Source organism: Poecilia reticulata, linkage group LG14 (assembly GCF_000633615.1).
Source record: "Poecilia reticulata strain Guanapo linkage group LG14, Guppy_female_1.0+MT, whole genome shotgun sequence".
Taxonomy (NCBI): domain Eukaryota; kingdom Metazoa; phylum Chordata; class Actinopteri; order Cyprinodontiformes; family Poeciliidae; genus Poecilia; species Poecilia reticulata.
In genome coordinates, this window is record NC_024344.1 from 17,181,838 (window position 1) to 17,194,945 (window position 13,108).

Sequence of the window (13,108 nt, forward strand, 5' to 3'; positions counted from 1 at the left end):
GACTTTTTTGTTCTCTAGGAAATTATTTTTGATGATAAATACAGAAACAAGCATAAAAATCAAAACATCTACAATAGCGATAGTAACTTTAATAATAAAATAATAGTCAGTGCAAAGTAGCCTACAAATTCTTTGGTGGGGGGCAGTGAGGAACCTGGATAAAAGCTGGGGGGGCGCTGGCCCAAAAAAGGTTCAGAAACACTGCTATAGAGCCTTTAAGTTTCTGATTGTCTGGACTTGAGATGAACAATTTGTAGCCTACAACACAGTTAAATTTGGTAATAATAATTCTCATTACAATTAACCTATAAATCCATATGCTAGTTCTCTGCACCCACTTAAGAGTTTAATAGCGTAGAGACAAACAAAAACACTCAAACAAAAAGTTGATAGAAAACTATAAAAAGTCCAACTTGTGTTACGTTTCAACACTTTTTGTGTTTTTACACTAAAGTATTGCAATGAAGCTCTAATGATAGCTGGTTCTTTAAACTCACTTTTCTAGAAAACTCTGAGAATGTTCAGGTTTTCTTTTATTTACATTTTTAAATGCAAATTTTGTAAATAGAGTACAATTTATCATTACCAGGAGACGTGGCTACCTGATAAATAAATAAAGCTAAACAAATAAAACAGATTGAAGTTTTAAATACTCAATCATAATAAGTTATAATTAATACTTCTTAAGCATCAATCCCAAAAAGGGCTTTCAGTTTATTTTCCAAGATTAGGAATGATTGATAGAATTTCACTTCTAATTTTTTACAATCTGAATACATTTCAGTGTTGAGTGCCCTTAGTTTTGCTTATTTTAATACAAATACCAGAGCTGGTGTGACAAACACTATTACTGTGCACACAAAAAAAAACTTAACAGAAAAAATCCATTTCCAAACTGCTGGTGGAACATTTCCTGGAAATAAAAACCTCGGTTTGCCATTGCAGAAAAATGAATTCAGTCTTTTCACAGAGGGCCTAAAATCTCTCAAGGATCTCCCGAAACTGTTAGAATTCAGTTCATTAGATTTTAATACAACAAGCCACTGAGCTCCTGCGTAAACACAGCAAAGAGAACATGCACTTTTAATAAGGTAAAGCCTGGGCTGAACCCTAAAGGAGAACTGCAGCGTTTCTGGTCAAACCACATTAAACGTCCCGTGTTCAGAAAATACATCGCTGGGTGAAAAACACAGATGGGTTCAGACCAGGATCAGCCTCCAGCCACAGGTAAACAACAGCTCGATACAACCTTGATGGAGTCACGTTGCACAAGAATCGATGGTTTTCCCCTCCCTTTTGTTCTCTCTTCACTCCCTGCACCTCCGATGCAACACTTCCTCATGCATGTCAGACACAAGCTGAAAAGTTGGACTTTCTGCCTATTAATCCTTCCTTATAAAGATGCTACTTGATTCCAATCAACAAAAAAAAAGTTAATAGAAATAAAATTTAATGGAAACATTTACATAAGTCAGAGCCTCTGCAGGTTTGTGTGGTCTGGATAGTAAATTAAAAACAACCGTTTTTCTTCTGCAAGTAGCCATGTCCATTTGCTTTTAGCATAACGACTTCCTCTAGGAAGCAAGTATAAACTTTTATTTCAAACAACGGATATGAAGGGGAATGCTTTAATTTTGACAGTCAAGACTTTCTTAACATTATATTGAAGACAGACAGGAAGTTGTTCTCGAGTCCTTTTCTTGTTGTGTGCTTAGAAATATAAAACTAGCCTTCAGACAAGCTAACAGCATTCAGTTAATGAACATTTAAGAAATTTCCACTTTTAAGGCAACGTTTTTAGTCAAGGTAAAGTTTTTGTTGGCAGTTAACTGCTAAAGGTTAGCTGCTGTTAGCAGTTAGCAGCTAACTGTTAGAAGTTAGCAGCTAACTGCTACTTAGTTGCCAACAAAAACTAACTAGCTAACTAGTTAGCAGTTAATTAGCTAGCAGCTAGTTAGTTTTTGTTGGCAACAAACTAGAAGTTAGTTGGCTGCCAACTACTAACATTTAGCAGCTGTTAGCATTGTTAGCAGATAATTAGCTGCTAATGATGCTAAAGAAAAAGACTGTTGAAAGCAGAGGTGGGAAATTCTAGACTTGACTGAGATCATCTTCAGTTAGTGTGTAAAACAGTGAAATTTTTAGTCATATTCAAGAAATCAGAATATGTACCCATGAGGAAATTGTCAAATTTTTAAATATTTATGCAAGTATTAAACATATTTTTTTTTAAACCCCATTTTTGTATTAACAATCCTCGTATTATTGGTCTGATGTAATATTCTAACCACTTTCATCAACTGTAAGCAGAAGAAAAATCATTATAAATGACAAATAAAAGCTTGAAAACATCAGTCTGTGTAACTGATCTATAAAACATGCTTCACAGTGACGGTGGTGCTGAAATTAATGTTTTATTGATATTCTAATTCATTGAATTTGACTGTAGAGGTGAAAACTTGAGAAAATTAATTGTGGTCGTTTGTCATGAGCTGCATGTACTTCTACACCTTTTAATGAGGATAATAAGTGATAGTTTCACCAGCAGTAGGAGCGATAATTACCTTTCTGTTTATAAATGAAATAATTTATATCAAGTCTCATATAGATGCTGTAAAATAACGATCGTCATGATGGGACACAGTTGAAGGTAGAGTGTTTTGTGAGAACATCATCTTGTTTTCCTTAACAGTTTTACTTCTGACTTCTATGAGATTGTTGGTAAATCAGGGTGAGAGAAGTGCTTTGGGAAATGTGTGTGTGTGTGCGTGCGTGCGTGCGTGCGTGCGTGCGCGTGTGTGTGGAGATTGCTTGGGGCTGCAGGTTCGGTGGAGCTGGACAGGCCGAGGGAAGTAAAGACATGCTGTTCAAACGCCTACCTTCTCTTTCTGCCACGGCCTCCCACAGGCAACAAGAAGAGATTTTATGCTAATAGAGCTTTGCCAAGCTTTAGCTAAAGGAATAAACGATAAAGAGGATTACTGCACTCTAGTTTTTAATTCGGCAACTGGAACACAGCAGATGCTGTCCTAACAAAAAAACAAAACTCTAAAGTCAGTTTTCCATCCATTCAGCAGAACTCAGAGCTAAATCTAACGGTCTTGCGTAAACCTAGAGGAGCGGGGATCCTGCTTCACGTGCGGGGTCATCGTGACTTGTTTTTTTTTTTTTTGGACAGACGCCGTGTAGGTTTCCCTCTTTTGGGTTCCATATAAACTCCCGGGTAACTCTTGACAACCCGACCGCCGCAGTGAAGCCATTCAAACAAGAGAGGAAAGTTCCAGCGGAGGCGCAAATCACAACCGCGTCGTAACCGTGCCTGGCACTGCCAGCAGCGCTGGTGGAAACTTGAGTAAATATATTTATGCTCTCCTCTCTCCTCAGGAGCACTCACTCGTTTTGCTCCTTTTCCGAAGCCTCCATGCAGTTTATTCTGAACCACCACCTCTCTCCCCACATCGGGTTCCTGTGGAACAACCGCCGACTAATCTGTAGCACAGGACAAGGCGGCAAAAATCAGCGGAGTGGAGGACAATGATGTGTTTTCTCTGTCACTTTATCCCAACAGGATTCAGAGCACCGCAGATCCCCGACGGATGTTTTTTTGAAGATTGCCGTCTGAGGATGGACCTCAGATGTTTACCCCTGTTTAAAACTGCTAAGCAACAGCATTATGTCAGTGTGTTGGAACTGCTCCCCGCATGACTGTGAGCATTTCACAACTCTGCAGAAAGGTGCACAACATCATTACTACAGATCTTCAGCAAGCTTTCTCGATGGACTGCTGCCAATGCTTCCTCCAATAAAAACGTTCAGTGAGATGTAAAAAAAAAAAAAAAAAGGGGAACTTTCATGCTGATAATTTTTGGGTTATTGTATTTTGGTACATAAAAGCTGCCTGTGGTGCAGCAAAGTTGTGCTTTTATCATCTTTAGCATTCAAGTTTAGACATTTCAGAGTAAATCTAAGCATCTGCATTCTGCAGCAAAAACAGACTTTTGTTTGCTCGCTGCACTAACCGCACCACTACGTAACAGCTTGAAATTAAATTTTTTTTCTGTCATTTTTTCACATGACCTCGCCTTTGTTCCCTACCATAGATAATTAATGACTGCAGGGTATCCCACAGTGTATTGTAAGCCTGGCAGGCCACCAGGCTTTACTTGGGCCCCCACCAGGCTGAGCATTACTTATTTGTTTCAGTTTTTTTAAATGTTTGGATTTTTTAAGACTTTATTTTCGGTATTCAGGCATTAATCTTCCAAGAACATAATTATCAAGCGAAATTTTCAAATTTCCTGTCAACTTTAAACATTTCTTAACTCAAAAACACAGCAGAATAAATAACTAGCACCCAGCCACCGGGCTTAGCAAGTTTTCTGTGGGAAACCCTGGACTGCCTGTGAATGAAAGGACGGAAGAAATATCTTGAATGTTGTTATATATCTTATCTATCTCAGGCAGGGTTTCCTCTAGTGCAGTGGTCCCCAAACTTTTTCCTGTGACGGCCACATAACTTTTCCCTTCTCTGGTGGGGGGCCGGAGTCAGTTTGTAACAGAAAAAGTGTTACACGTTTATCACCTGCGCTGCCGGAAATTGTTGACGGGGGGGGGAAGTGCGCGTTTCTCGATAGATTTTTCCCCAGAAAGCACATGGGCAAAAACCGTTAGTGAAATGGTCACTGGGACTGACTAGTATATATTCCATTGAGGGAAAGTAACTTTAACATATAGATTCCTCATATGTTAACATAAAGGCTCGTTTTGAAGTATAAGCTGCTACTTACAGGCATTGCTTCGAAGAATTCAACCTGGAATGCGGCGTTCATAACAAACACGTGTTCATCTGCTCTACCGCTAGCAAACAACCGTACTGATTAAATAACATAAAAGTCAAGCAGATCCCTAAAAGTCCAACAAATGGCAGCAATGCGCCAAACAAAACACCCACAGTTTACAGGACACACTTTCTGTTAAAGAGCCCCCTGGTGGTTGAAGAAAAATCCACATATAAACCGGAAAATACAATATATGAAAAAATGGTATTGTTCAGGGGGCCAAATATGGAGGCGGGCCGGGGACCACTGCTCTAGTGTGTTAAAAATCTGGCGGGTCGCCAGGCTTTAATTGCCCCTTCTCCAGACTAAGAGATTTATTTTATATACTAGTAACAGTATTAGCAAATGCTTGATAAGGTGTATGAAAATTGAATCACACCACTGGCCAATCACACACGGGTCTTTCTCATCCAGTAACAACAAATCACAACCAGTAAATCGAAATACTGCACCAAGCAGCAAAGAAAATCCGAAACAAGAAATATCAGAATTTTGTCCCCTAAGAATATTTAGTTGAGCATAAAAACATTGATCTCTGTCCGTTTTAGGTAATATTTATTTTTCGTCTTTCTACTACAGGTAAGAGCAGAGAGAATAACTTTACTTAATCTCCAAACTCTCTAGAGTTCTGCTAATCAGAGATAAAGTTCAGCATCAAGAACTTTTTCAGACACCGAATCAGTTGAGAATAATCCCAAAAATAAATATTTGTCCTCCTGTCCATTAATGTAGTCGAATCGAGGCTTTAGTTGCTGATCACCAGCAGTAACACCTTTAGCATTCCCCAAGCCCCCTTCAAAAATCAACTAAAAACCCACAACACGTCTTAAACCTCGGTGCCGTAGAGACTGACCCACCAGATAAGTGCTGGTGACAGCACTGGTAGTGATGGGAGGTAAGAAGCAGGGGCTGAGCCTGGTGAAGCTCTGCCTGTGAAGGCTTGTCCTCGTACGACTGAGTACACATTCATGTGCGATCGAGGACTCTGGCTGCAACAAGCCCGAATTCCAAGTAAGCGTTGTCGTGAGAAAAGAAAAAAAAAAGCAGAGTAGCACAAGTTCAATGTGTACTAACCAGCGTATAAAGAGAGATTTATCCCTCCGTGGTTCATTCCTGAAAATTAACAATGCCAGTGAGGGCTTCTCCAGGAGCTAGTTGATGATTTTTTTCCTTTTTTGATGTTCACTTTTTGAACCTTGGTGTTGAAACCATGGCAGCAGCTCTATTCCTTCTCCCTGCCTCTCTGTGTTGCAATTATGAATGAACACCCTGATCTCTCCCTCTCTCTCACACACACACTCGCGTCTCTTCCCATAAATCATCCCAACCACCTGAACCAAATCCCCAGCCAGGGAGAGCCCAGGATTACTACAGTCCCCCCCAAAAAACCCAGCCGTGTTGTTGCTGGTGTGATCTCCTCGGAGGCGCGTGTGCCAGGAATACACAGATGTCGGTGGAGCTCCCAAGTGACAAACGATGCTATTTTTAGCGTAGACTGCCCACACATCCACGACTTTACAGCAGGGGAATTGTAATGTGTGTGTGTGTTGGAGGAGAGGGGGGCGGAGTGTGAGTGAGGAGTTAAACATCAAGCAGCGTCCAGGTGGTGAGACTGAGCGCATGGAAAGCAAAAGAGAGCGAGAGAGAGCGGTGGAAACTTAAACCGGGTCTTAAATAAGAGCAGAGACCGCAGCAAACTTCCACACAAACAGAAACAGCCGAACGCAAGACCTGCACAGTTACAGAAAAGTTATATAATCCAGTCTGAGATATTCCAACAGCACTTCCAGGCTGAAGAACGAAAAGTAAAGACTGTTTTCTGTGTGTGTCTGTAGTAACGTGGCCGCGCAGGCAGCCAGGTGACGGTGGCATTTGTGTGTGGCAAAGCGTAAATTCATCTGAGGAAGTGACGGTGGGAATTCATCCTCGGCTAACCTGCCACCTCCACAATGTCTCCGGGGACGATGTCTCTGGCTTTGATCCTCTGGACGGCCTTGCGATCCATGCGGTACACCTTCCCCATCTCCGGCTCGTATTCCTTCAGAGCCTCGATGGCGCTCTCTGCGTTCCGCTCCTGCACAGCAAACGGCGAAAAATATAAGAAATAATAAAATAAAAAAAGAGTAAAAATATGCATCAGGAGAAATTTAGCATTTTCTTCTTCAAACTGATTTTTGCGCTAAATGCGTTCATTTAAAGGTCGTTTTGTAAAATTGTGCTACGGCCAAAAAAATATTTGCCTTCATAATGAAAGTTCTATGAATTTCTAGCTTTTTAAGCATGGTGAGCATGAATAAGAACATTTTATGTCATTTTTACTAGGGATATTGAATATAAAGGCTTTCTTCTTTCTCTTCAGTGAAAATGAAGCGGGGTGACATTTTACATGATCATGTCCTGACAGACATGTCACATCGTAATGGGCTAACAGGACAAATCCCAACCTGTAATTAACTGGGATGCACAGGTTCGTTACGGTTACAACTACTTAGGTATGTGAATATGTGAACGATTGTGGGAAAAACAAAGTGAACTCTCTATGAAGTCTACGCTTCAGGACGTAATAAAAACATCTGAAAGTTCTGAAATGATCAAAATCTAAACGCCAGTGTACGAAACCATTACATAATATCTACTGAAGATGAGGACAGTCAAGGTTTGAAAGGTCCCCTAATCATCACTCCTCCACCACCGTGCTTGCTCCTCTGTTTTCTCCCAGTGCCAACTAGAAACAACCAATCAGAGCCAGGGGGCGGGTCTTAGCACTGTCAATCACAAGCTCGCTGCTCATCCCTTCTTGTGCTCCTTATTGGAAGGAGCACAAGAAGCGTTTATGTTTATTGGAACATAAACGTTACGTTTCAACACAACAAATAAATTGATCTGTACAATTAGCTATAACAGGACAGGGTCAGGACATTGTTCCAGCATTATTCTGCAAATTTCTGGCTTCTTTACATGAAATGTTGCATACAGACCGCATGAAAAACATTTCTCACCTGCCATACTCCAATAACAGCGTTGGCAATGAGGATAAGCAGAATAACAAGAGGCTCTACAAAGGCGGTGGTGGTTTCCTCTCCCTCTTCAAACAAAGCCAACACCTAGGAGAACATACAGCATAAGTCAGCAAACACTTTTCACTCTCAGGTCACATTTTCCCCAGACGCTGGCAGAACAAAACTAGTCGTTCAAGGAGGAATCTGGAAAAAGAAGCTCAAATTAATATGCAATAATAACCAAACCACAGTCCGTTCAGACAAATGCCAAAACCCCTGATAGCTAACATTTACGTTTCTACTTAAAGCTTGATTGAGTTAGCTTATGTCAAACATGTCTGTTAGCATACATTTAGCTAGCTTAGCTAATCTACCAGCTGATTTATAGTTTCTCCTTTGTCTTTTTTTTAAAACAGCAGCTTACTGTTATCCGACTATCCCAATGTTTTACTCTTTTGTTAGGTTACCTTTCAGAAAACTATTACAATTTATAGTAATTTCCTTTAAGGAAAGTTTTCCTTTTTTGTAGTCAGAAACGGAAAGGAAAGAAATACAAAAAAATACAGTCTATGAGCTAAAGTAGGTTTTTTTAATATTATTTTTAAGTAAAAGAAAATTAAAAAGCACAGCAAGAAAAAACTTTTAAAAACATTTTCATTTTCCTAAATGCAAAAATAAAAATGTAGACATCTGAATAGGCTTAATGAAAGTATGTGACAAGAATCAAAAATAATACATTCTATGCTTGTAGAAAACATGTTGTCAATAATTATTATGTTGGATTATTTTAGCAGCAGCTGGATTATTGCAGTTATTGCATTTTTTGTTTAATTTTTAAAGCAACTAAATTGTGTCAGACATTGTTGTTTCAAATTTCTGTTTTACTTATCCCAGAATGTTATCACGCCCAGAGGTTGTCATGCCGACTGGGAATCAAGCTGAGCGGTGCATTTGATTAGCAGCACCTTTTTTTTTTTCCAGCTCCCCGCTTACGAAAGCAGTCAGGCACGACTTGGTTTGCACGAACACCGTTTCTTTATTTTGGCTTAGTTTTGTGCAAATGCAGAGACGCTATCATTAACATTCAGTCAGCATTGCACTTCTGAGCGCCTGGTGAAAAGAAGTTCAATTTTCTCTTGAGCTCCTTTTTTTTTGTTTGTTTGTTTCTACAAAGGTGTGATTTTAAAACTCAAATAAGCTTCCATTATTTATTTATTTCACAGCCTGAACGGCTGGACCACAAAAGCAATACAGTAATAAAAGTGGATCTATGCTACGGCGGTCCCGATGGGGCTCATCAAGTGACGGCAGAATGTATTCTCTGCGGAGTATTGAGCTATTGAGCTATTGAGCAGCGGCGGCGTCACGGCAGCCTGCGCTTGGTCGATAGCTCATCTTTCCCCCTCATTCGGGTCGCCATGTCTCTCTTCTGGCCGAGCCGAGATTGGAGGGCAATGACGGCAGCCCTCGCGCCGACAGCGGCTCAAAAGGCGCCCGGGACAATCATCATACATTCAGAGGCTGCCTTGAATGCCTAAGTGCTTTCACTCGCTGTTAAGGAGTTCAAACTCAGAGAGGTGGGGCTGATTTTGCAGTCTTGACATTTACTGAGGGAAGCCGGCCTGAAATTTGATTGTGTTCTGATTCTTCAATTGGGTTTGATTACCAAAACTAACTCTGTCCTTTCAGCTCTCAACATCACACTAAAGCTTAATTTGGTCACAAACGAAAAACTGCAGGCCAGGGCAGAGCATTATAAGCCTGGCAGGCCACCAGGCTTAGCATTGCTAATTTATTTAGGTCTTTCTAAAATGTTTGCATTTTTTAACACTTTATAGTTGGTGTTCAAATCTTTCAATAACACACAATTATCTAGTGATGTTTTCAAATTTCCTGTCAACTTTAAACCATTAACTCAAAAACACAACAGGCTGCTGGATGAACGACTGCTTAGCACCCAAACACCAGGCTTAGTGAGTTTTCTGGGGGAAACCTTGGGAGACATAAAGTGTCTTGTCTTTTGCATGCAAGCAAATTCAATAAAATGGATTTGCTCATTACTTTGACCTTAACCAGAACTCAGATTTAATAATAAATAAACAAATAACATGTAATAAAAACGAACACAGCTTTGTTAGAATAGTGTGCTGTACACTGTAGGCCTCTTCCTGTATTAGACGGGACTTTTAACATTAACCCGACCCCACATCGTGAGACGGTGCTCCAGTTTTTATTGTGTCCGGTGGTTAGGGTGGGTTGCTGTATGGTTCCTTCCTGCAAACCCTCTTACGGGGTTGTGGCTTACTTTAGCGGCTTAGTCAAATAAAAACTGCAAACAACACACAGGAGATGCACCAATCAGTCGGCCAGAGATATGAATCTGAAAGTTTTTCCCATATTTGGCTCTGATCTGTGATCAGCAAGTCACATCCTGAAAAAACAAAAACTTTTTTTTTTCCTGCAGGGTTGGGATTATAAATTTAATAGTCATTTATTTTGTCACTTCCTCTTGGATTTTAAAATGACTACCTCTGTCAAAGCACCCCCTTTTTTCCCTGCTTCTTTTTCTTTTCTTTTTTTTATGCGTTGATATCAGGATGTGTCAAAAGTCAGAACCAGCAGGTCAGACTTCAGAGAAACACGGAATATCGGTATCAACCGGCAAAAGTCTGATCGGTGCATCACTGCAACCAAAAATGAAAAATAAAAAGAACATTTCTGGATATAAGCAAAATGAGATCCTTATAAATAAAAGTGCAAAATTTTTTCCTGATGATTTGCACAAGTATTTAGGTGACCTGACCAGATCCATTTTACTTTAATGCACTTCATTGCCCTGCAATGCAAAGGAGGCTGGAAAATCTCGTGATCCCAATTTGAATATATTCAAAATCGCAACCAAATCAGTCCAGGTTTAGGGTTCAACTTTGACTCAACTCCACTCTGCTTTTGCCACTCCCTGACCCCAGTGGAAACATACATAACGCTGAGCAAATAGACTCATGAAAGAACTATAAATATCTCATCAATCAAAAGCAGAGCACCGAAAAATGAACTCTTTAAGAAGCCGATCAACGGCGACGTAGTTTTGAGTTTTGTTTCTGTGTTGCAACTAAAGCTTTACTCCACCGAAACCACAGTGACCCAGAACGGCGCAGCCCGTCAGCTACGGCGTTTCTCTACGAACGCAGATAAAAAAGCTCAAGTCCAAGCGCTGACAAGAGTTATCTTCCGTCATGAGCGCTTTTAGAGCGATTTTCCGACATCCCAGAAATAGCAATAGCAATTTTCATCCCAAGACAGCGGGGAAGTGCTGCAACAGATGGAAAAAAGTCATTAAACAGGCAGGATTCCCTCCCTCCACCCCTCTGTGACCTTCTCCTCCCTCAGGCTGTAGCCAGGGTCACAGTTTGAGGCACCACAACACACAGAGTTTTGATTCATTGTTTTGTTTCCAGTTTTGGCAGACGCACCGGACTTGTTCCCTGCACAGAAATCACGCCAGACGGGCTCAGAAGCGCTCACACGGAAAGACTTCACTTGTTTCCACATCGAAGGGGTTAGCTTCATACGGCGCAGGGAAAATCATTTGCCACCTTCGAATCTTTTACGTTTTGGTCACATTTTAACAGATCAAACACATTTTAATATAAGAAAAACATAAGTAGATACAAAATGCTGTTTTTGATGATGATTTAATCTATTAAGGGAAAAGAAAAAGGTTTTATGTGTGCCACATTGATACCATCGAGAACATAAATTACACAGGTTAAACTGAACAGGTACTACTATAATATTTCAGATATACAGCACTGGAAAAAAAATTTCATCCTAAACAACATCCAAACAGCACAAGTAAACAAAGACTGACAGTGCGCTTACAGATTCTTGGTTCTTAGAAGCTAAAATACCTATTGTGCTTTTTTTGGTGCAAAAAAACATACAAACATGTTTTCTCCCTTTAGAGAAGGTGGCTCCTGTGCAGAAAGGAAAGACCAGGTTATTCGAGAATGCGTGGGAATCCTTTACCAGCACAGTCAGCTCTAAAACTACAGCCAATAAATGAGGGTGATCAGATTAGAATATGTATCAATAAAGCTCACAGTTTGAAAGACAAAGCAGTAAAAGCAGATGGTAAAGATTTCTTGCTGTTTTGTGGTTAATTTTTTCTGTTTAAAAAATTATATTTCAAACATCGTACTCTTGTTTAGCTTACTTTATGCTGTTAGGCAGTTTCTATCTGTCAAGTGATTTCTTGACTCTGCAGGTTGGATTGCAAAGCAAGCCTTGGGTTTGTTTGGCAACTGAATCATAAAAAAATGGTTATTTTGAAGTAAAACTTGATTTTAGATGGAGGTAAATTATATTTCCATACAGAATTAAAGTAAAAATTGAAAAAAACTGTAGATATGTGTAAAGGGGTAAAACCTTTTCACTGTTTCTGTGAGTCCCAAGAGGAGAATAAAGTGGATAATCGGGCAGTCTTTTAGGCAGCAATTTCCTGTCCATTGTCCAATTAGGGTCTCAAGTCCCACTGGGTTTACATTTACAATGAAGACGGAGCAGAAATGAGGAGAGTGCCGGTGGCGTTTTAATTAGCTGGTACTCACAAAGGACACGCAGGCAGCTAGCAGCAGGATCCTGACCAGGAGGTCCTCAAACTGCTCCACCACCAACTCCCACAAGGATTTCCCTGAAACGTGCAAACGACACGTCACACTTATCACATCGGGATCAAGACACAAGGCGGAGCGACGTGTTGACATTCTGATGATGATGATGAGCAGCTGGAAAAGCCAGGCTGTTTGCAAAGGAGTAGTGCTGTGTGCTGATGGGTGGGAAACTCCTGCAGGGTGCAACCCTAAAGTTTACCCGCAGGTCTATATAAAACAAAAGATCCATACACAGTACACTCAATCAGGTAGTAAAGGGAGGAGGGTGGCAGCTCATTAGAAGAATCAATATTTACCTTCTTCGGCTGGGAGCTCTGTGGACGTCGCACACCATCGGTCGAGGAGGAGGGGAAAAAACGGCCAGGCAGGACACGGCGGCGGAGGGAGAGAAAGACAAAGAGTAGTTAATGCATTTGATTACTTCAGTGTGACATTGAGATGCACACGCGCATACAAATCGCCCTGCAGGACTGCTAAACTCCAATTAAATGCGCCACGGCATGAGCTGAGGCGGCACGGTCGCTTGTTGTTTGCAGAGGATCCGAACCCGAAAGCAAACCACCGAACTTCTCTGAAGGAATTTTTAAAACTGAAACCG

At 40.6% G+C, this 13,108-nt stretch overlaps 1 protein-coding gene across 2 annotated transcripts in view; it reads right to left on the minus strand.

Annotated features, from left to right (window-relative positions):
* atp2a3 (ATPase sarcoplasmic/endoplasmic reticulum Ca2+ transporting 3) overlaps positions 1-13,108 on the minus strand; it is a 51,231-nt gene that overhangs the window by 21,041 nt on the left and 17,082 nt on the right. For both annotated transcript variants that reach the window (XM_008428152.2, XM_017308631.1), the window contains exons 2-5: positions 12,807-12,824; positions 12,448-12,530; positions 7,838-7,942; positions 6,774-6,912 (exon numbers count right to left, since the gene is read on the minus strand). In XM_008428152.2, the coding sequence (XP_008426374.1) occupies positions 6,774-6,912; positions 7,838-7,942; positions 12,448-12,530; positions 12,807-12,824 (345 nt within the window). The remainder of the gene's footprint in view (positions 1-6,773; positions 6,913-7,837; positions 7,943-12,447; positions 12,531-12,806; positions 12,825-13,108) is intronic.